The following is a 25046-nucleotide window of genomic DNA, read 5'->3' as shown; positions in this document are numbered from 1 at the left end:
TCTTTAATTTCATTTGCCCTTCTAGGGGTGTATGCGTTGAAATTCACAGAAATCAATCAGACACGTGTAAAGTAACTTATATTTAGCAGTGTTTCTCAGCTATCTATTGGATAATCAACTAAACTGGATATCCAGTTTACCATATTATCAGTTCACACATTGCCCCCTGTATTATTACTGCCCACTATGTTACTCAAACGCAGAGCTATGAGGCCGTGGACGGACTGGTGTCTCCAACTGGGAGGTCGGGGAAAGTGTCAGGAGGAGGTAACATCCAAGCTGGGTCTGAAGGGATGTGGCAGGTGAAGGAGAAGCTGGGAGTCACTCCAGGCAGAAACCATGGCGTGAAGCGCGGCCCAGCGATGGTGAGGTGCTGAGCGTGTGAGAGGTGGTGGGGGATTCAGAGGAGCTGGGCCCCGAGGCGCGTGGCGGGAAGCTGCCTCGGTTACAGTGACAGCCTGGAGCTTGGCAGGGGCCACGTCCTGGAGGACCAGGGCGCTCTGCTAAGGAAGGCCTAATTTTGCAAAGAATCCAGAGCACATGTTTTAGCATCACATGTGATAACGTGTGTGTTTCCCAAAGAAAACTGGTTGCAGAGTGGAGGGTGGACTTGAGGGAGGGATTCAATGTTGAGAGATGAGTTAGGGGAGTGTTGCCAGGGGATGGGCAAGAGATGAAGGCGGCCCGTGGGCTCAGAGAGGAAGGGATGGACTTGGACGGTGGGAGGGGAAGCAGGACTTGGGAGGTGCTGGGGGGGCGGGGAGGAGCAATACCGCCGTGCTGAAGCCAACTGGACCAGGTTAGCGGGCGGTGACAGCACCCAGCTGATACAGATACACACGAGGTCGGCAGGTGTGGCACACAGGCGCCCTGACAGTCCCTCCTGGGCCGGGTCCTGTGACGAATGGTATCTGACACTAAAAGCGTGTTAGCAAGTGGGGAAAGTGCCCAGCTCCCCCCCACCCCCCGACCCCCGGGGGAGATGAAGGCAATTCTAATGAGCAGCTTCAAAGTGGAAACAGACGCTGGACTAGAACTACTCCAGACGGACTGGAAGCTGTCCACCGCCACCAACTAAAACCAGAGGGAGGATGGACAGTCGTGGGAAACAGCAACTCCCAACTACATTCTCTGAAGCTTTCTGAGTCCATGATGTTACCAGGCGAAAGGAAACTGGATTAAAAAAAACCAGCTAACAAACAAGAGGTCCTGAAAGCCAGCACGACAAAATGGAGCAAGCGACACATAAAACAGACGCTTTTATATTTGTGGTTTAGAAAAAAAATCTACCGAGTAGTCACAGTAAAAATCAACCGTCTCTGTTGCGTTATTTAAAATATGCAGAGATTTTCATCTACTAAGGAAGTATTCAAAAATGCATACACTTGACTTGCCCCAAACAGCTTGAAGCAGCCTCAGAATTTCAGACAGAAGTTTTTGTCATTTTCTTACGGACCTGGCTCAGCATCACCATAATAATTAAAGGGAAAAAAACATGTCAAAATTCACTTGGCTGCGGCAGCCAGTGGAGGCGCAGCTGTTGTGATTCTTAATGTATTTGCCGCGCTCGCCAAGACTCCCCCATCTCCCCATCGTTGGCTTTCAATGATTTGGTTTTGTTTATTTTGTATCCTGTGGGACAGAAAATAACCTGCACTGATTGTGGCAATTGATGGACTCAGCTGGTGCCTCAGATCATAAAACAGGAACTGAAAAGCACATCTGAAGAGTGTGTGGGCTGGAAGTGAGCGGAACGAGGTGCCTCCACCCCGGACCACGCACAAGTGTGGACCAGCTGTGTTGGCAACGGTTCCGCCAGGTAAGAACACAAAGCACCTCTCATTCCACCTGTCCCGGCCTCTGTTTTCAAAACCCAGCAAAGGGGCCTCTGGGCAGTATTCTTAGAACTGTTTTCTAGAGGTACCTGAAATTCTGCCCACTAGCCCCCCATAGGGAGGGACAGGCATGGGGCGCCCTCCTCCCCAGTGCCACTGCTGCCCACCTTAGGATGCTGGCCTGTCTTCCCAGTAGAAGGCCTTGCTGTCTAAGGGTATCTCAACAGGAATTAGAAATGCAGCCTCCATGGGGAGGAGGTGGCTTTTCAGGGAGTATTTTTCTCTATTTAGTTTTCACTGGCTTCCCTGAGGTAGGAGGCAAGTAAATTAAAAAAACAAACAAACTAAAAACCAAACCAAACCAAACCAAACCAAAACAGATTTGGAGCACAAGTGAGACTTTTTTTTTTGCTAAGACAATTCCTTCTTAGCTCGCTGCCCTTCGTCAACAAAGATATCAAATATAACATTGTGGTTACGTTGAACAAAATCAGCTGTTTTACTTAGAAAACAGGGGGAAGGATGAGAGGGGAAAATATACAATCCATATATTTTAAAAAGATCTACAAGGAGCTACAAGGAGTTAGACACTTTTTGTTTTGTTTTGTTTTGTTTCTTTAATTCAGGTTCCTTAGAAAAACACATAGGTTGTACTTGAGCCTGAAGATTTTGTACTAATGCTTCCAATTCCCCAGTTTAAACTGAGCAAAAAACCAGCCTCCATGTTCAATTACAAAATTAATCATCCGTGTTTGTGCCCTAGAGAAACACAGGGGAAAATAGGTGGGATCAGGAGAATGCTTTTCTTTTTTTTTTTTAATAAATTTATTTATTTTATTGGCTGTTGTTGGGTCTTTTTTGCTGTGCGTGGGCTTTCTTTCTAGTTGTGGTGAGTGGTGGCCACTCTTCGTTGTGGTGCATGGTGCGCGAGCTCCTCACTGCTGTGGCTTCTCTTGTTGCGGAGCACGGGCTCTAGGCGTGTGGGCTTCAGTAGTTGCAGCACATGGGCTCAACAGTTGTGGCTCACAGGCTCCAAAGCGCAGGCTCAACAGTTGTCGCACACGGGCTCAGCTGCTCCGCGGCAGGTGGGATCCTCCTGGAGCAGGGATCGAACCCGTGTCCCCTGCACTGGCAGGCAGATTCTCAACCACTGTGCCACTTAGGAAGCCCAGGAGAATGCTTTTCTAAATAAATTTAGACATGTATGTACACACATTTTTTTGAAGAGTAGCTGTCACACTTACCTCAGTTCATATATTTCAGCTCTAGTAATTGGAAAATAACTTTTTGTGCCCCAGAGCAATATTGATTATTAGCTAATGAAATAGTACCATCTGTGTTTTTCAGGAGGTCCTATGTGGGAGTGGTTTTAAATTGCTGTCCTTCCTTTATTTTAATTTTACAATAGCAACATGCATTCTTGCAGAATTACATGACTATTTTCCTGCTTCAGGTTAACGCTTTTCTGCCTGGAGCCTGGAAGACACTTAGGATCAGTTCAAAAACGCAGGACCAGAGAAGGCCTTTGGGGGATGACAGTGCGGCAGGAATTCACTCGCCTACTCTGCAGGGTCACCCCTGTGGCTGGGGCCCCCTCCATCCCACGCAGGCAGTGGCGGGCAGCTCCCATGTCTATGGCAGGGCCTAGCGCTCAGGGCAGAGCTGGAGAATCTTCCTTTTTCAGGTGATAAAGGCCCAGGAGTCTGCAGGGGCCGGAGACTCCAGCCTGGCTGCTCCCGGATTGCAGCTGTCTCCTTTCTCCGCTTCTGGTGAACCCACGGGTCTTCCCCGAGGGCTGAGCACAGACCATCTTTGCTTTTTCGGAGAAAGAACCAGCTCCTCTTTTGTAGCAACATAAACAAACTTGCCCTTTCCAGTGGGTCTTTCTCCTGAGACCCTGATCCAGTCTCTGCTGACAACATGCCATCTTCTGTTCAATTCAGCCTGTTTACTTTTTTTATTGTGATTCATGTCTGAGTTTCTTTTGAATCAAATTAATGCATTTCCCTGGTGAGAGATGCCATATGACGAACTCGTTAGAACAAAATCAAATAAAAAAAAAAATCTGCACTCAGTGCTGCTCTGTCTTACCCCCTGCGCTTTTCCCTCTGGTTTGGATGCACTTCTGTCGGCTACTAGAGCCGTAATGAACCCTTCCAGGGTTGAGGCCAGTTTTCAGACATCTCTGACTTGGAAAAGATAAATACGAATTGGTTGAAACAGTGTCAAGAGAGTCACTATTTCAAAATGATTTTACAGTCTAAGGGGCTGGTGTTTCCTGACACATGTGGATTGAAGAAAACCAACTGCTTGGGTGATTGTGCTGAGTCATGGTGGCAACCTGAGGCTTTCTTGACATTTTCCCCCAAGAAATGCTTCAGAGTTGAAGTAATTCATCGCTTCAACAGATCTGGAAGCCAGCCACTGCACTGAATTTTTTGCATGGGGAGAGAGGGATGTAGTTCTTACTATGCTTTTCCAGTAAATACATTTTCCATCTTCCCTTTATTGTTTGAGGTCAATTATTACCTTTCAAGCAGTTCCTGTGTGTCTCGTTTAACAGCATTTAAAAATTAAGCTGTTGTAGTAACAGATCTCCATCCAAGTACCGGAATGAGATGCATGCATCACCTGAATCCTTCTTCTCTTCCCACGGCGGCCAGAATGATGTCCAAGCTTCTGGGTGGGACACACAGCCCTCACTGCCCACATTCTCTTGCTTCCGTGTCTACCTGGAATCCCACTCTTTCGTCTCCTCCTGGCGAACTCCAACTCATCCTTCAAGGAAAAAGTCATCCTTGCCCAGACTTGCACCCCAGGCCTTCAAAGCGCTAACGCAAGTCACTCTCGTGGGGTTTCATCAGAGGTGCTATAACCAGCCTGTGGCTGCTTCCTCCTTCAGAGGGAGCCTCCTGAGGGCAGGACACGCGGTCGCTGTGTCTCCAGCACCCAGCCCTGTCAGATTCACCCCACAGGCTTAGTATTCTCCAGTGAACTAAAGAGTGCAGCTTAAGTTAAACTTTCCCCCAAATCTGACCTTGCAAAGACACTAGTAGAACCATTCTGCGGTGTGTAGCCACACCACCCTTAGGACTTTTCTAATTTAAATATGAAAATACTATTTCAACAATAAAAGGTAACGGCATATATTTTAAATATTTACTGAGTTTCATATGCACAGTGAGTAGTTTTAAGTATAAGTATGTCCCATGCACTATTTGGGACATACTTATACTAAAAAATTATTCACTGTTTATGAGGTTCAGATTTAACTGAGCAAACTGTATTTGTCTGGTAAACCATATATAAAAAAGAATAAGTTACAGGGATGTAATATCCAGCACAGGGAATACAGTCAATAATATTATTGAATTGGCCAAAAGGTTTGTTTGGGTTTTCCTTATGGAAAAGCCTTTTGGTCAACCCAATATAATAACTTTGGTGCATAATCTATAAAACTATCAAATCGCCATGATGTACACTGGAAATGAATACAACGTTATAAGCCAACTGAAAAAATATTTAACTTATTTTCTCAGTTTTCAAACTCCGTATCCACTGAATCAAACCTACCTACTTACTGAAGTTACTTTTTAACAGCAAGTTTTGATGATATATGATACATGGAAAGGGAATTATCTAGTTCTATAGATGAAGCAAAAATGTACTGAGCCCTTTCCATAAAGTGATTGGTTCAGTCTATCCAGAGCGTGAACACAGGAGAAGTACTGAAACTGTAATTGACAGTTTCCCTGTAAAGACCATGGGGTGAATAAATCAGTCCTTTCCTCTTTTACTAGGAAATCCTATAGTATAGGCTGATACTATAGTTATCCCATTTTACAGATGGGGAAACTGAGGCCCAGGAGATTAGACAACTTCACCCAGGCTGAGCTGGAATAACTGCCATCTGGTGCCAGAGCCTCTTCCCAAACCACAGCTTCTCAGCATCTGATCCATGAGCTTCACACGACACCAGGCAGCCACACACCCTGACTTTTGGTGTGGGTTTAAGGAAGGATGCACCTTTCACAGCAAGATTCAAAAAGGGGCGTTTGGTTAGAGTTCTAAAAGCCAAGTTGGGCTTTAAAACATAACTGCTTAAGGATTTTCCAGATTCACACTGAAATAAAGATCCCCTGGGATTTTTGTCTAACAAAAATCGAGCAGTGTGACTGTAGCTGGGACCCGCTGCTGCCCCATTAATCCCCATAAGCTTGGTCGTGCCTCGAGGGATGATGTGGGAGTGTAGTCCAGCATTTGGCGTGTGCAGGCAAGGATGGCAGGGGAGGACTTCGGGATGCAGGTGAGACACTGAGCGGTGTCTCCCTCTCCCTGCGGCCACACTACAGGTTTACCCCGTGTCAGCATCACTCCTCACATCCCACCACGGTCCTCCCGCCCACATCCACACCCTGCCCCCAGAAGAGGGAGTACTTAATAACCTGGAAATTACTGAGTGCTAGGATTACTCCTCACAGAACTTTCTATCTTGTGTTTCTCCCAACAGTATGTTCCTATTTGCTCCTGCCTTCCTCTCTAGCGTATGTTTTTTTCTCATTTTTTCCCCTTCCTTCTTAAAAAAAAAAAAAAAGCTGATAATAGTTTTGGCATTGAAAAACTGTTACTTCACACTCCCCTCCCCCGCCCCCAGCTTTACTGAGATATAACTGACATAGAACACTGTGTAACTTTAGGGTGTATAATGTGATGACTGGATAACTGTATATGTTACTTTTAAACGGTCCTCTCTGGGGTGTGGAGAAAAGGGAACCCTCCTACACTGTCGGTGGGAATGTAAGCTGGTGCAGCCACTATGGAGAATAGTATGGAGGTTCCTCAAGAAACTAAAAATAGAGTTACCATATGATCCAGCAATCCAATCCCACTCCTGGGCATATATCCAGACAAAACTATGATTTGCAAAGACACATGTACTCCTATATTCATATCAGCACTATTCACAATAGCCAAGACATGGAAACAACCTAAATGTCCATCGACAGATGACTGGATAAAGAAGATGTGGTACATACATATAATGGAATATTACTGAGCCATAAAAAGAAATAATGCCATCTGCAGCAGCAAATGGATGCAACTAGAGATTATCATACTAAGTGAAGTAAGTCAGAAAGAGAAAGACAAATACCATATGATATCACATAGATGTGGAATCTAAAATACAACAGAAATGAACCTATCTATTAAACAGTAACAGATTCACAGACATAGAACAGACTTGTGGTTGCCAAGGGCGAGGGGAGGTGGGGGAGTGAAGGACTGGGAGTTGGGGATTAGCAGATAGAAACTAGTATATATAGGATAGATATACAACAAGGACCTACTGTATAGCACAGGGAACTATACTCAATATCCTACAGTAAACCATAATGGAAAAGAATATGAAAAAAGGATACATATATACGGATAATGGAATCACTTCTCTGTACAGCAGAAATTAACACAACATTGTAAATCAACTATATTTCAATAAAATAAATTAAACAGTCCTCTCTGATCCACTGATCAGCTACCATGGGAAAATAGTTTTTTGAAATGGAATGAATACAACATTTACTTCAGAGTATGACAATTCTTAATGAATCTTCAATTATAATATGCTTAAAATGAGTATAAACTGTTTCAGTTTGCACTTTTAAATCGTATTTCTTCAGGAGTACTGAACCGGAAATAATTTTCTGCATACTTTCCAATATGCATCATCTATGGTGTGTTACTGGAAGTCCTAAGGTAGGTATTTTAAAATAGTCCATGAAAAATTGGACTCAGGTTATTTTGTGAATTGTTATTTGAGCCTATAACTAATCTCTTTGACATTAACATCTTTAATAAACATTAGAGCAATATCTGCATTCAGATGATTGGATAGAACTAAAGACATCATCTCTATTCATTAGGCTTATATTTTCTCAATAACCTAATTTTGTCTTTCATAAGATATTAATGCTTTTGGAAGTCTTGCTCTTAATCCTGTTAATTCCTAAGCCAGCCTTTAAAAGTGCTGGAGGAAATATGCAAAGGCAGTCAATTTCACTGAATTATAAATTAAATCACTAAAGGTAAACCTAAGAATTCCAGGACGGCTAAAATGCAGAATTTCATCTGGAAATATTTTCTGGACTTCAGTCAAACCCTTGGGCCTGGTCTGTGTTCATTTCCTCGGCTTTGCAGTCTTTTGAACTGAGGTCACTGGCAATACATGAGGACACACGTGTCAGCGAGCAAAGTGTGTCTGTGTATTTGCCTGCATTGGACAAAGACCTGGTCTTAAAAGAAGCAGAGCAGTGGTGGGGCTATGACTGCTGTAATGAGTCTTGGACAATTAAGCTAAACCCAAGACAATGCAGCATCTGGGGCATAAAACTGAGGTATCATGAGGGTCCCTCAAGAGGAGAAAGAAGCAGAGTTTGAACCTCGAAGGACAGGGAGGTGGTAGAAACTGATTTTAAAAATACTCTAATTCCAGACCAGATGTTTTTCAAGTAGGAACTAGTCAGGTAGATACAGTACCAGAAACACATTCTTAGATTTAAAAAACCATGTAGCTGTATAATCCTATTTTTACTGTAGGCATGCTGCTACTTTATCTTCACCAATGACTGTAAACTAATTTTATTTAATAAGGTAGTAGAGAAATCCAAGTCCCCTCCTTCTCCCTACTCACCACACACACAAGCAACACACTTGCATGCACGCACACACACTCAGTGACAGTGTGCTCTTTTGAACCAGACTCTTCAAATCAATTACTTCTCTTCAGTTCAAGAAAGACTTTCCAACAGAATTATTAATAGCTAAGGACAGAGGCTGTGAGAGGGGCGAGGCCTACATTGTACATACGATGCCAGAGTATCTCTTGCTGTTCCTGGAAAGGGCCCCACGGGCTGCCTGCACTGGATCCCAGGACAGCGACCTGCTCCCTGGACTGGTGGGACAGGGACAGCCGTCACTGCTGTGACACTAGCCAGTCCCTCTACTGCCATCTCATCTTCACCACCAGACGTCGCTGGTTGGTCTACCATTGCTCTAGGTAGACAGTTTCTGCCTGAGATAACACTCAAAATTATTGGGATTTAACATCAGACTTCATTATAGGAAAAGCCAGGAAAGGTGAGGAGGAATCAGGAAGAGAGCCTGGCAGGCCTCTGTCTTCATGGTGTATTTATGTAGAATAAGGAAAAAAGGTGAGGAAGTATTCCTCCTTTTTCCTTTTAAGGTGGGCCAGCTTCCCAGTGGTAAGTCTCACTGCGGATGGAAATGGATCCAGGGATGAAACAACTGGTCCCTTCCTGGCTGCCTCCTGGGCCCCACCAGCTGGGGGACATGGGCGCACAGCCCCTGGCACTGCGCCCACGCAGGTGGAGAGGGAGACCAGGTGCGGGCGTGTGCTCACCTCATACTCCTCCTTGAAGCCGTAGCCCTCGGCGCACTTCATCTGTGTGATGTGCTGAAGCAGGTCGGCCACGCGGATGGCGGGGTGCAGCTGCCCAGTCTGGTAGGGCACGTCGGCGGGCTCGCGCTTCTTGTAGGTGTGGGGCTGCACCAAGCTGCTGGTGTCGCTGGCCATGGTGTGCGTCTCGTCTGGGAAAAGAAGGCCATGGAGAAAGTGAGGGGGACCAGCAGCTACACCGGGGTTGAGGAGAATCTAAGAAGCGGCTGCTGACACCCCCTCAACCTATGGCTGCCACGATGCCCGCGATGGCTCAGCAAAAAAGAAAAGTTAAATGTCTAGAGATTTCAGTGGGGTTGGAAATACTGATTTGTATGCAGCAGGAATCTTTGTTTTTACAAAGCAGTCCAAACGCTCTCTTGCTTTCACAAAGCTAGTTGGTAAGAACCCTTTCACCTGCGGGTGCTAAAGTTCATCGAAGTTTCGGTCTGAAACTTCGTCAAGGCCTGGTGCAAAACCAGTCTTGTGTTCTTTCGAAGGTTTATGAACTAGTTTGTATGATGATGGAAATCAACTCTGTACGAATGTTCTGTGAGCAAAGAAAAAGTGCACGAGATGGGTTGGCTTACAAAGCTAGCGATGAAAATGTGGACTTGATAACATGAGATCCAAGATAAATGGGGGGGAAGAAAGGAATTTGATTGGATGAGCCACTTTGCATGCTCCAGGATCAGAAAGCTAGACAGAACATGGTGGACCAACACAGCACTCGTGGGATGATCTACAAAAGCTAACATGCAGGCCAATGCACAGCAGAACCAGCTGGCTTTGTCCGAATCTACAGATTAAGACACATACCCCCATTCCCTCCACACCTCCTCCATGGGGCGGGCGCATGGGGGAACTTACCATTTATAGGCACTTTTAAGAAGATACATATCAGGAGAAAAGAGGAGGAGAAAAAGGAAACAGGGCATAAGCAATAGTACTGCGTGAATAAGTACAGGTAGTTTTTATTTTGTGCTTTAATTTTACCATTAAGTTTTCTATGCAGAGGTGGTCAGAGGGCAAAGCCTCATTACTCTCATCCCATTAGGATGGGGGTGTTTAAGTTAAGCACTCAATAACAAAAGGAGGTTAAAATAGTATCATAATCGCTTTTCATCCCCAAGTAACGACTAAATAAGTCTTAGTTGTACTTGACACATTTTCTCACTTAAATTTCTTGAACAAGTCAACCAAATTGCACTGTGGAAATTAATGTCAGAATTTGGTCAAATAAGCCTAAAGAGGCCATATTTTAATGGAAGACTCCTAATAAATTAGATTAATGAACTGCAGAAATTGTGGCTATTAAAAAATGTCTTATGCAGGAAACCTAAAGTACTATTAGGTTAAGAGTTCTACATTCTACAGGTTAACTCATTGTAATGCTGAATCCCTTTAGCTGTTTTACAGTTGAGGGCGTGTCTCATCAAAGTATAATGAGAAAGTCACTTAAAATGAGCACAGTAAATCAAAATTGATTTCAGGCATAAATAGTGAAAACATATAAGAAAAGACACATTCAATTTAAAAAATGACCAGGTTGTTTATCAACAGGGAATTCAGCTCTGGGTTTGTGTTTGTTTAAACTGAGAAGTTCAGCTCCAGAGGAAATTTAGTTCAAGGGCGCTTGGCGAGCTGGGCCTGGCTTTGAAATCTCACTTCTATCTGCATCGCAAAGCACCTGGGATGCATGGTATGAAGGGTGGCACACAGGTGTGTAGCTATGTGCTGCTGCTGAAATGGTACCTGGATCACTACAAGGTGGCTAAAGACACAAAGACAAAATAAAAAAGGTGGTAAGTTGATTTTATGATTTTTTTTTTCATTTGGATTTGCTTTGAAATTTAGAAATTCGTATGTTCCCATCTATCAGGACAGTCACAAATAAACCAGGACACTTTCACATCAGATTTGCTTGCTGGCAACTGCCAAGCTCACAAAGTGGAGTGGGGCTCTCTCCCCAAGCACTGAATCCCTGGAGCTTTCAGCTGCTCCAGCAGGAAGTTCTGCTCTTTATACTCAAATAAACGGAACATTAATTAGTTTCCCCCCGTGCCTCTTGTTCTCTTAGTTTAGTACCCTTTGGGATGAACATAATTAAATGCCCTCCATTGTGGGCTGACCTTCTAAACTTCCCCCCTAATGAATCATGTGGGTCTTTCATATGAATCCTGTAGTGCTCTGATCCCAGGGCGAGGCATTCTCGGAAGTTTTAAGTCTACAGAGGGCCACCACTGTCACCACTGCATGTGTCACCCCCACTGCACTATGACAGCTTGACTTCATGATTATGTGGACACGTCTTAAAGCATTTAAACACTACCGGGACCATCTAAGAAAAGAACACTATTACCAAGTACAGAGATGCCAACGAGGAAACAGAAGGTTTCTGGTGTGATATCTGTTCTGAAATTGCGTCACCTAGACTAGCAAAAAATCCTGATTTCACCAAAATTAGTGATTTATCAGTTTCCTCTGACTTCTTCAAAAAGAATGATTACTGATAAAATCCATCATTTGTCACTAACTTCCTATATTTCTTAAAAATTACCCACCCATAATTTTTAATTAAAAATTATGCCTAAGAGGAAATCAGAAATAAAGCATCACTAACAGTTCTGATGGTTTTCTAAGAACTGAGAATTCATTCTACCTACGTTCTTTAATAAACTATCTCAAATTTTCAACAAACAAGCTGAAAAAATACTGAATTGAAATGAATGCTGTTTTTGAGGTAGGTGATGGTCCTACCTAGCTATCCACCTAATTTTATTATTTTTTTTGCAAGAATATGATATAAAGGCATGCTAAAGCTTAATACATTACGGCTGGGCACCTTAGCCTGTGAGAATAAAAGGCACTAGAGGATTTAACTTTACCAAGCTCTGAGTCACAACAAAACACATCTTCCTGTCTCAGTGTAAATTATAATAACACTATTCCCAAAAAGTGCCAGGGTAGATGTACAGCTTATAGTCTTTGCATGGTTTCAAGTGATAACCTATGCGACATACAGATTCTCCTTTGCAATGTAACATGGAAGGGACAGTCCCCAAGCACCACCATTTGTCACATTGTGATGTTGGTACCAGCTCAACACGGTAACAGTTATTTGTTGATCTGGCTGACTTGTTTTTCTGAAAGTGCACCATTTTTGCTATTTGAATTGTCTGTTCAAGTGACTCTCTGTAAAGAAGCCTAACCGACTTTAAAAGATGTCATTAGTGTTCGTAATAACAAAGCCCTGACTTTAAAAGATGGTATTTGTTTAATAAGCTTATCTGAATCCTGCTGTGAAATCTGAACATTTTCTTCCCTCTGACAATGCACATCTCAGCCCTCCCCACTCACAGCTCCCCCAAGGTCACAACATCTACAAAAAGAATCGTGGGATGAATGCCAGGCACACAAAGAAATCACAAATCTTCGCCTATCAAGATATTCTGCAAATGTCACCTGCATGTAGATTGCATTGTTCAGGCGCCTAAGAGTAGCCTGTGCCCCTCACTTATGAAAATGATAAAAATGCAGCTTTCTTTCCCTCACAGTCGGTATTAAAAGGTGGCAGCTTTAGTGGGTTTGTTTATCAGTCTTCAAAATGATGCAAATTCAAAAATTCTGGTTTAGGTCCACTCTTCAACTTCTGAGTTCATTTTTTTCCTCAGGCACCAAACTTGCTTAATCAACCCCGGAAAACACCATAAGGGAAAAAAAAAAATCACCCTCTACATAAAAATCGTAACAACTTAGAGAAAAGAGAAGCACGGGGGAAAAAATGATGTTGCCAAGATATACACCCTTGTAAGGACAGTTGGGAAGCAGGACTGGCACGGCCGCGGATGGAGCTCTGGCTGCGACGGATGGTTCTACACCTGGACGGCATTTGTGCTGTGCTCCTCTTTGGTAAGGTTAGTAGCAGGAAGAGAACACGGCCGGTTACGGTCTCAAAGGCAACAGCAGCTCATGCTTTTTGGTTCTGTCACGGCCAGGCTTTTTGGTTCTGTCGCCCTTCTCATATTTGGACAAATAGGATTTTTTTCTTTAATCCCCCGCTAGGAATATTTCCTACTTTGATTGCATTCTGCCCCATGGGGCTAACATTTTATTTCATTTCCGGTGACATCTGACACATAATAAACCATGTGATTATAAAGTGTCACCCTGGCATTTTGCTGTTGAGAACATCGGCTCCTTTGAAATTGCACTGCGTGACAGACACCTGAGATGCTGGGGTGCCCTGGGTGGCTCCAAGGAGGGGGAGGGGCCGAAACTCTACTGTGATGATGTTTCTGCACAACATTTGGCATAATTAGAAAAATACTATTTTTGGTGCTTAGCAATAAGTGAAAATAAGAAGAAGCTATTTTCATGTTTATGACTGTCACATTGGACAGACTTCAGGTTTTGCAAGCACACAGCTGAGTGACGACATACTGTGTTTTACCCTGGGATTCAAGCCGACTTTAAATTCTGAACCTGGACAGGGAGAGTGCTACAGCCGGGATCGTTCATTGGAACCTTTTGGTATCCTTCTCAACACACACGTGGCAAACCTTTCTTATCAACAGAGAGTGTTCGGAGAAAGCCTTTTTCTTACCTATGCTCACCCCCGCCCCTCCAGACCATCCACCACCCCCCGTCCTGGTTACGACCCCTGCATCAAACTCCCGTCTCCTCCAGAGTGGCCACTGACTTTCCAAATTACTCCTGTAATAAACTGTGATAAAGGGAAATGTTCTCACCTAAAATTGCAGTTGGCACAAATGGGTCTGTCATACATCATAAGCAGGTCAATGCAGAGAAAGTAAAAAGAGAAAGAACAGTAAATGATTGATGAAAGGCCCCCAGTTCTCCCGTAGAAAGCCACAGAAAGCATCGGTTACAGCACATCAAACACATTCAAGCTCCTACAGCATCGTGGGTAGCAAAGTGAGCCCTGGGTGACTCTGACTGCTCGGGGGTTACGAAAGGATGAAGCAATGGAAAGCTCTGTTACCTGGGTAATAGGAATTAGGCACCGACGTGCTCAGGGTGTTTGTTTTCATGGTAAAGGACGATGGTGACGACACAGCTGTAAATAAGAGAAAGGTGTGTCAGCGGGGGTAGAGAGGCAACACCAGAAAATATGGCCCTGAGGTCACTCACAGGAAACCATGCTGGGTAGACTGCTGACTGAAGAAACATCAGAGGTTTACCTGAGTCTTTGCACTAAATACTACCACTCTCCACCATCTCTGGGGAGTTACTTGTACTTTAGAGGACACGCACCCTTTTATCACTTAAAGGATTTTCTGATCCCACAAATGAAGGAAAAAACCCACAACCACAGCCGACATTTTGGATGGAGAAATTAATGAATTCCCCTTTTGACTTCTAGTCATCCTTTGTGGAATTTTACTATCACGCTGAACTGATTTTTTACAACTAAGAGTATGAGAGTGTGTCTACACGTGGCTTTTGGAGAATATTACAAATGTCAATGTTTTTGTAGTTTGCTGAATCCTCACCTTCCTCCTATTCTGGATATTCAGAGCTTTTCATGATGCTATGATGTTTTATGAAAAATAAAGATGATGTTCCATGTGTGTGCTATTTTTAATGTGAAAGCTGCAGGCCTACATATTGTCCTATTTGGCCTTTAAATCCTTGTAAACATGCTTATTTTCCTTTGAAATCTTCCTCTGACACACTCAAGATTTAACTATTACACCTTCTCTTCCTCCTGTTATTAAGAGGTAGAGTCAATCCCATCCAATTTATCTGATTCCATTGAAAGTGGATATTTCCTATTTTTAAAGTAGTTTAACTCTCTTCAAGATCTTAATTGATTAGTGCTTTAAAAACACTTTAATTTCACTAAAGCGTAAGGATAAATGATTTGAATGTGCTCAAGTGCTCAAGCTGGTTAGATGGAAGTCTCAATTTTAATTCTTCCATGTAGTTAGATGGTTTATTTGATGTTGAGTTCCCGATCAGGACACTAATACCCACTTACACGGCTGTTTTATGGGAGGCGCTAACAAATCCCTGTGGTTATTGCACGTTATCTTTATTCTGATGACATGGTAATTTATTTTCACTCTCTTGGAGCAGTTCCCTTCAGACAATGATTTTACCTGTGCTTATATTTTTAAAGTGTAGAATTAGTAAATGACAGAACCAGAACCCAGGCTGCCTGTCAATTATATTTTTTAAAAATAGAGAAGTATCACATTTATAATGCACATTTATTGTAAGCTGCCAGGAAAAAAAGAGGGCAATTGATAAAAACAAGGACAGAAAACCTGGGTGCCTATAAAACATGCCAGGGTCAGGGAGAATAATGCCTATTACCTGCTGACATTATTATTTGTCTTGTAAAAATGTGCAAGGCAGATACAGAATAACTGTTTATTTTCACCTTTAAAATATACTTTCAACACTTTTTTTGTATAAAAATTAAACCCATCCCCACCGCCCGTATCTACTTTCCCCCCTCTTAGGTATGATTCTCATTAGCTTTGGTGGACAGATTATTCCCCACTCTCATAAATGTGCTCGGGCTTATTTTTAAATTCCCCAACCTCAGTTTTCTCACCATCTCATTGCTAAAAACTACTTGCTTCCCAATCCTAAAATATCTCAAACATACCCAGGGCTTCTAGTAGGTTTGAGGCCAGAAGCCCACTGGTCTAATGAACAGTTTTCATGAAAATCTCCTTCCCCAGTAATTGCTCCCTTATGTTAAAGGCATCGAGAGAGCACCAAGACAGAGTGTACCATTAGGTCATTCCCCATGGATGGGACTGGATGAAACCCACCCATTGCTTAGACAGCGGGAGGAGAGTGGAATGCCTCCTGCTGTGCTTCCTCCACTGGCTTTACTGATGGAGACACTGGATACCGCCTCCTGGCAGGTGAGCCCCAGAAGCTGCCCCACCCCCCACTTCTGCAGCAGCCCTCTCTACACGGACATTATTTTTGGATTTCCACAGATATATTCAGTTTTTAAAAAGACAATGCCAAATTAAATATCCCATCCAGAGGCAAATATCTCCTGTTGCTCAAACTTCAAAAGCCTAGAAACTACTAATGTAGGTTTCGGCTCTTTGGGTAGGCAATTCAAGTAAATTTATTTGTGAGGAATTTCACCATGAAATAGAAGATCTGGAACACTGATGGGTTATCCTGGAAATAGAGAGCACGTATCCACGTGGTCCCTTCCACACTGACGTTCAGGAAATAACTGCTCCAACAAAAATTCTCATCTTGTCCGTAATGGGAAAGACGTCTCCCCGCCACCTTCCTACCCAACAAATGCATCCTAAGTTGCTTTATTTGGCAGTCAAATGCATTACATATTTTTAAATGAAAAATATATTTGCTACAAAAAAGCAGAGAAAATTCTATGAAAAAAAGGGATGGAATTTGTGGTAAACTGAAGTATCCCAGATTCTGACACCTACACTGACAACGACACAAAAGGGCAAAGGACCATGACCACGGGTGGGGAGTGCATCCTGCCTGCCTGGGCAAGAGCTGTGTCTGCTGAAGTCCCGCACCGGCGGGCCGGGGGTGCAGGCAGATAAATAAACATAGGGCCTCTAACTGGGCTAAGGTGGACAAGCGTAGCCACTGTGAACAGAAAGAAGCACGCCTTTCTACGAAGCCTTGATGAATGTAGGGGAAAGGCGGCATGGGAGAAGGGTGCTGACCACACCAGGCATGATCAGAGAGGGTGGGAGGCCAGCTGGGTGGTCAGGACAGGAGCGCACACTGTCCACACAGGATCAGACCTCTCCCACCAAGAGACTGCGTCTGTGCTTCTCTGGATCCTCAGCCTTTACTTTGTTACTACGGGTGACAGCTGCCCTTTATCCATCCGCAAGCCGTCCAGCATCCTGGTTACACAGCCAGTGTTGGCAGCAGCCTTTGGGCATGGATTTCACACGGTAAAGAAACCTCTGACCTTGAACCTGGCAGGGCTGTGAACTGGCTCATAAGGCCTAGGCCACGGGATTTACTTTTGGTCCCCGAGAAGATTACCAGGGACTCGGCAACTGCTCTTTTTGTATTTATCCAATCCATGTAATTGTTGGCTTCCTAAAATAACACCTTGTACCTGGATGGCAGGTGGCAGCACGGGAAGGTATTAGCTGAGCTCCGTTTACCCACCTGGTGTGAAACGTAAGCCTTCTGAAGTGGAAATACAGTTTAACTTATTAATTGCCACTAATAGCCCTGTAATAAAGGCAGAACTTGTCAGCTAAACAAATAAACAATTAGCTTGTTACTGCCATTTAGTGAACTGTTTTATAACAGGCTTCCCCCGTGTGACTGCACACCTGGCTCGCTTACAAACAGGAGCTGAATAACAACAGGGGTGGTGAGAAGCAGGTACCTTCCTCTGGGCGAGGAGGGAGGCCTTCGTGTCACTGCTCTCGGGTCTTTACAGAAACGTGGCCCTGGCTCCCCATGCTGTCTGCTCTGGTCCCATCACCTCTCCCACATTACCGTTCCTAAGCAACCGTGGCACACGGGGATGCTTTCAGGGTCATCTGAAGGGACCAGAGAAACCAACAGGGCCTCAGAATTCTCTAGGGAGGCTGTGTTTCCTAACACCCAGCACCACGTGGAGTCCCAGAAACCCGAGAGCTGCCCTGAAGTCGGGCAGTGCACACTCACATCTCCCATTGAGGTTGTGCGTGTCCATGAAGGAGAAGGCCTCGTCGCAGCTGGTGCCCTGCTCTGCGTAGCTCTTGTCCATAGAGCTCACCATCACTGTCATCTCCTGCCGCGTGCTGCTCATCGTCTCCTTCCTCTTCTTGGCCAGTTTCCTTGGGACAAAGAGTTCATTATGCAGATGCAGGAGGATGGAAGACATGTGCTGACCAACGATTGGGAATCACTTGTATGGAGTTAATGGTATTTGTCCCTAACAGTGTCTCATGGTGCCTTTCACATGACAGGTTCTCTGCCAGCTGCACAGACACAAAGAGGAAACCCATCTCTTGCTTGTCCTCAGAAAAACCCCCATAGGCCAAAAGGCACATGAAAAGATGCTCAACATCACTAATCATTAGAGAAATGCAAATCAAAACTACAATGAGGTATCACCTCACACCAGTCAGAATGGGCATCATCAAAAAATCTACAAACAATAAATCCTGGAGAGGGTGTGGAGAAAAGGGAACCCTCCTACACTGTGGGTGGCAACGTAAGTTGGTACAGCCACTATGGAGAACAGTATGGAGGTTCCTTAAAAAACTAAGAATAGAACTACCATATGACCCAGCAATCCCACTCCTAGGCACATACCCAGAGAAAAAAATAATTTGGAAAGACACATGCACCCCAATGTTCACTGCAGCACTATTTATAATAACCAAGACATGGAAACAACCTAAATGTCCATCAGCAGATGACTGGATAAAAAAGATGTGGTACATATGTATGTGGTACATATATATACAATGGAATATTACTCAGCTATAAAAAAAATGCAATAATGCCATTTGCAGCAACATGGATGGACTCAGATTATCATACTAGGTGAAGTAAGAGAAAAAACAAGTATCATATGCTATCACTCATACCTGCAATCTAAAAAATGATATAATGAAGTTATCTACAAAACAGACTCACAGACATAGAGAACAGAATCATGGTTACTAAAGGGGAAAGGTATCAGGGAGGGATAAATTAGGAATTCAGGAGTAGCATATATACACTACAATATATAAAATGTATACACAGCAGGACCTACTGTATAGTACAGGAAACTATACTCAATATTTTGCAATAACCTATATGGGAAAAGAATCTGAAAAAGAACATGAGAGAGATATATTCATATATATATATATATATATATATATATATATATATATATATGAATCACTTTGATGTACACCTGAAACTAACAACATTGTAAATCAACTATATTTCAACTTAAAAAAAAAACCCCTTAGTCATGTAAGGAACGTAAAGCCTAAACATTACCTTGCATTTCTCCTACTATGAGCTAAATTAAAATGGCCAAAGACCCTATTACAACACAATCATAATGTACTTACTGATAGGCTTCTAGAGTTACTAACTTTTCTTTAAATTATTTCTGACATTGCCATACTCATGGTCCAAGAGTAGATCCCCTAGTAGATATTCATCAGACAAAACCGAAATAATCAAAGAATGAGTCTAAAGGGTGCCAAGCGGTGCCCCGCAGAACCAAAGAACAACCCAGGCGAGGCATGAGTGAAGACAGCATTGCTAGAGTGCGTGCACGAAGGGAGGAGGTGTGAGGCAGCCTGCAGGGGACAGAGGCCTCTGAGGGGCATCTCCTGGATCACAGATGGCTGTGACACCAGACCGAACCCCAAACGAACCCAGAGTAGTTCCCCATCAAGGCTGTCAGCAGGGCAGAAGGTTAAAAAAAATCAAGCTGTTGGCTTCCCTGCAGAGTTTCGTGGAGGAGTGAGTCCCCCGGCTCCACCTCCCTCCTACCCCACCTCGATCATGACGAGATGCAGAAAGGCCCTGGAAGCAGAAAGAGTTCCGGTTCTTTTGGAGACAGAGTTTAACCTGGCCTCTGTATCATGCTCATTAACCACCAGAAGCTCATAATCTTAAATTACGGAGACCTGGACAAAAGCCATAAAAACCTAAGGGAAACTGACATTCAAATACACAGATAAAACACAGATAAAACACGTTTTACAGCTCTCACTACCAGAGGCTGTTTGATGCATCCAGGACAGACAAGAAGGGAAGCAGAGGTGCTTAAGAAGAAGGTACAAAGTGAGACACTTTAAGAAGACCATAGCACCATAAATCCAAAAATACAATGTCCTAAATATTCTAATTCTGCTTAAGCACTTAGCATTTATACAAGAAAACGGCAGCTATTTCTAGTAAATCATCTTGACTCTGACTGACCTAGGACACGGCAGAATTTAAAATGAGCTGCATAATCAAAATCCCCCCCATATTAGGTGATTACTAATGCAGTGTAAGGCACTGACAACATTAGACCATATGGATAACCTTTATTTTCATTTCCAAATGCCGCATAATCCAAATGCTTTCTTGCCCATAGTTATAATAATCTTTTGATTTCATACTTGGAAGGCAGAAGGGCTGCATTAATAAGTTGCCCCTTTTTTATTCGCTAAAAGTTGTTGGAAAAAGGATACATTTTTAAACAGAAAAATGAAAATGATCTATAACTTCTAGGACAGTCTGAAAGTTGTAAAGATGGGAATGTATAATAAATTGGTGCAGCCACCATGGAGAACAGTATGGAGGCTCCCTAAAAAACTAAAAAGAGAATTACCATATGATCCAGTGATCCCACTCCTGGACATACATCTGGAGAAAACTCTAATTCGAAAAGATACATGCACCCCAGTGTTTACTGCAGCGCTGTCTACAATAGCCAAGACAGGGAAGCAACCTAAGTGTCCACTGACAGATGAATGGATAAAGATGTGGCACATATATACGATGGCCTATTACTCAGCCATAAAAAGAATAAAATAATGCCATTTGCAGCAACATGGATGGACCCAGAGATTATCATACTAAATGAAGTAAGTCAGAGAAAGACAAATATCATGTGATATCACTTATATGTGGAATATAAAAAAAAGATAGAAACGAACTTATTTATGAAACAGAAATACACTCACAGGCATAGGAAACAAACTTGAAGTTACCAGAGGGGAAGAGGGGGAGGGATAAATTAGGAGTTTGGGATTAACAGATACACACCACTCTATATAAAATAGATAACCAACAAGGACCTACCATATAGCACAGGGAACTATACTCAATATCTTCTAATAACCCATAATGGAAAAGAATCTAAAAAAGAATATATATTCTTAAATATATTCATATTATATATATAACTGAATCACTTTGCTGTATACCTGAAACTAACAAAGCATTATAAGTCAACTATATTTCAACAAAAATTTTTAAAACTGCATTTATAAAAAAAAAGTTGTAAAGTTTTGAAAAGGAAGCTGGTATGGTTCCTCTGGGTGCCTGTGTGCAGACCCTGGTCATCTTCTCCAGAGCCCTCTTTTTTTTCAGTCAATCATGCTACTACTCTCAGAGGCAGAGCCTGGGCTTGGATGCTCTCAACAGGTGTTCTGGACAGAGGCAACACAGGCTCCAGATCCACAGCTGCGGTTACAGCAAATACATGTGCTCTCCATTTCTGCATCTGCCAGCTCACTGGAAAAGCATTCGTAAGCCAGGTCTCCCCAGGAGCACTAAAGTGGAGGACCGAGATAATTAGAGCCATCATTCAGGCAAAACGTCCCCCCTTTGCTGGAATTTCTTTAATTTGCTTTGGACTGATTTATGTAGATAACTGCCTCAATATTTTCTTTTGTTTTGCCTATGAAGAGAGATGTAGTCAAGTTCTCCAGACTTCCCTCTTTGTCTTCTCTTGCTTGTATTTCTCTAATCCTTACAGGTTAGGAAATGTCAGTGAAAGTGCTTCTTACTGCTGGCGGGAGGTGGTGGTGCAGGGAGAATGTGTGCTCCAGTAAAAGCCAAGCTTGTACTGGAAAGATCTTTCTCCTCTCTAATCTCCCGTGTGGGAACTAATTTCAGTGATGTCACGCTACACACTCCACTGCTGATCTTCCTTAAGCACAAAAGAAACCCATTAAGGACTCGTGAGAACCTGCTCAAGTCCAGCAGAGGTCCAGTTGGAGACCCACAGCTTTAAGCTCATGTCCATTAAGCATATACTCTGTGCCTGTGAACCTTCAAAACACAGCTCCTATATCCCCAGCAAGCCTTCCGGCATCAACCTCACTCTGACCACAGATATAAACGTCTCACTGGGGGCCTGGCAGGTCCCACAGGGAGTGAAGCAGGTCTAAGACAATAAGGAGTGGTGGGCATTGGAGAAACGGAAGGGGAGACGATCTCTCAGTTCCAGAGGGTGGACGCCCCATAGGGGTCCCAGACATTGTGAATTTGAGGAGAAACCAGAAATCCAGATTTTATACCAACTATCTGAATTTTAAGTATCATCAAATAATTCAAATTAAAAAATTTAAAAGGCTATGTGGCCCAAACAAAACATGTTTGTGGACACTTCTGCTTTACACTAATGCAGCACTTAGAAACGTCACTGTGCTGGAAGGGAAAGGAGTGGAAACTGACATATATTGCACAACTGTTGTATGGCAGTGGTGTTCTCTCATCTAATCCTAGTAACCTGGTAAGAGCTATTCTTACTTCCTATTTTATAGATGAAAGAACTGAGTCTCAAGAAGTTAAATAAATTGTCCAAATGGTGGAACTGGAACTGTACCCCAGAACTCTGTTGACCCCAAAGGTACTCATTCTAGAACAATGTGCTCTGTCTGGTAAAGTATTTCATTAATTTACATTTCCTTACAAGTTACATTATAATTATGACCAAATTACTTTCAAACGTGAATACTCTATCACCTCATAACTAAATACTATGTATTGAAAAAAGTAGGATTAATTTACTAGCACCTAGCCAACGTTTTACACAAAGCAGGGGTATTAAATATGCTTGTTAACCGAATTAACAATTGTCACACTGAAGCATTGGAAAAGACGGTTTTTCTACCACCTACTAATCAAAAGTAGCTTGCTTGGTCACAGAGATTTTGAGTCATTGCTTGGGACTTTTGATTTGTCCTCCTGCACAGCTAAATGCTGTAGTCCATAATTACAGATGGTTGAGGAAGGTTAGATTTAGAATTGAGAGTTGGGAATAAGTGTGGGTACATGGAAATTTATTTTCTTTCTTTCTCCTATTTGTCTTTTGGACTTTGTGTTTCAGATCTGTATTTTTTTTTAAAGAAAACTTTTAAAACAGTCAGAAAAACATTGTGAACTTAATTAATGAAATAGTGTTTTGTGCAGGAAAACTCCTAAAATGGAAGCAATTTTCTTTGCAATCTTATCGAAAGACACAAGTAAATTTATTTTCCATTTTGATTTTTAATAAGTATGTTTGCCTGAAATATTTAAATCTCTAATCTCTAAATTTGGATTGCATGAATCTCAAAGACCCTTAGTAACAACAACAACAAAATGTTCCCACCAACATCTAAAAATGGAGCATAAATAATTGGAGAGAGAACTTTCAGTTTACAGTCGGGCATGTAAGCAGCTTGGAGGTCATCACTCTGTCCTAACAACAAGTAAAAAGCTGAACATATGGAAAATGAACAACTCCTCTTAACTTGTCAGATAACTGAGGTCACAGGGCAAACTGCTGCCCCCCAAACTACAGAGACAAACAGGCAGATATAGAGTCACAACTCATCAGAGCAGAAACCAATAAGCAGAAATCTGTGTGAGAATCAGCACTGGGGTAGAAAAACCTAAACTGTGATTGAATTAATGGAGTCTCAGAGTGGACAAATCTGATTCTTTAAAACTCCAGGGGGATCCAGACTTAGGGGGACCCCACACCTTTTTGAATTTTATCTCCAGGAGCCCTACCTGGTTCTCAAAATAAAGATTGAAGGAAAAATTCACCTTGGGCTTCCAGCAGCAGCAGAAGGAGCAGGAGGAGGGGGACACATCCAGAGCATTCTGTGCTTTTTAAAAGGTCATGCCCTCAAGAGTATTATTTTACTACAGCCTAACCTGCTGGGGTTTATCAGAGCCTAACCTATCTGGGGGATGGAAAATAACCAATCCAGCTTCTTCCAGCCATCCTGTCCACCCAAGGGTGGGGTGTGTATGTGTGTGTGTGTGTGTGTGTGTGTGTGTGTGTGTGGCTACTGAAGCACTTTCACAGCTCCGGGACACAAGTCCCCTAAAAGGTTGAGACCCAATCACAGGACTATAGCACACCTTCCCTCCTCCAACACCTTACTATCACATTTACTAAAGACCTATTTGCAGAAGTCCCTTTTCCCTGGTTCGTTAAGTCTGGATGTCAACAAGAAGTTAGAAGGCATACTGAAAGGCAAAAACACAGTTTAGAGACAGAGGAAGCATTGGAATAAGGCTCATATGGCAGGGACGTTGGAATTATCAGACTGGGAATTTAAAATAACTATGAGTCATAGGCTAAAGGCTCTAATGGAAAAAGTAGACAACATGCAAGAACAGATGGAAAACAAAAGTAGGGAGATGAAAATTCTAAGAATCAGAAAGAAAGGCTAGAGATAAAAAAGAACTGCAACAAAAACAAAGCGTGCTCTGATGGGCTCATTAGGAGAATGGACATGGCTGAGGAATGTTTCTCTGAGCTGGAGGATATGACATAGAAACCTCCAAAACAGAAAAGCAAAGGAAAAAAAGGCTGTAAAACAAGGTAACAGGATGTCCCCAAACTTTGGGACAACTAAAAAAGGTGTAATATGTGTGTAGTGAGAAACCAGGAGGAGAAAGAAAGAAAGAGAAGCAACATCTGAAGCAATAGTGACTGAGAATTTCTCCCAAATTAATGTCAGATATCAAAACAAAGACCCGAGAACCTCAAAGAACACCAAGAAAGATAAATACCAGCAGTTCTACACCTAGCGTATTCAAACTTCAGAAAGTCAAAGACAAAGAAAAAATGTTGAAATAAGCCCAAGGAAAGAGGAAGAGCAAAGATAAGAATTATATGTGACTTCTTCTCACAAACCATGCAAGCAACAAGAGAGTGGAGTGAAATATTTAAACTATTGAGAGAAAAATACCACCAATTTAGCATTCTGTACCCTGTGAAAATAGCATTCAAAACTGAAGGAAAAATAAAGACTTTC

The 25046-nt window shown here is 42.8% G+C and overlaps 1 protein-coding gene across 2 annotated transcripts in view; it reads right to left on the bottom strand.

The window, feature by feature from the left end:
* Positions 1 to 25046, bottom strand: part of PTPRM (protein tyrosine phosphatase receptor type M) — a 720054-nt gene that overhangs the window by 127604 nt on the left and 567404 nt on the right. For both annotated transcript variants that reach the window (XM_057698229.1, XM_057698230.1), the window contains exons 15-17: positions 17962 to 18113; positions 14294 to 14368; positions 9253 to 9440 (exon numbers count right to left, since the gene is read on the bottom strand). In XM_057698229.1, coding sequence (XP_057554212.1) covers positions 9253 to 9440; positions 14294 to 14368; positions 17962 to 18113 — 415 coding nt within the window. The remainder of the gene's footprint in view (positions 1 to 9252; positions 9441 to 14293; positions 14369 to 17961; positions 18114 to 25046) is intronic.

The sequence above is a fragment of the Hippopotamus amphibius genome, chromosome 11 (assembly GCF_030028045.1).
Source record: "Hippopotamus amphibius kiboko isolate mHipAmp2 chromosome 11, mHipAmp2.hap2, whole genome shotgun sequence".
In the NCBI taxonomy this organism is placed as follows: Eukaryota; Metazoa; Chordata; class Mammalia; order Artiodactyla; family Hippopotamidae; genus Hippopotamus; species Hippopotamus amphibius.
Note: the sequence above shows the minus strand (reverse complement) of the source record. Positions and strands in the feature narration are given on the sequence as shown.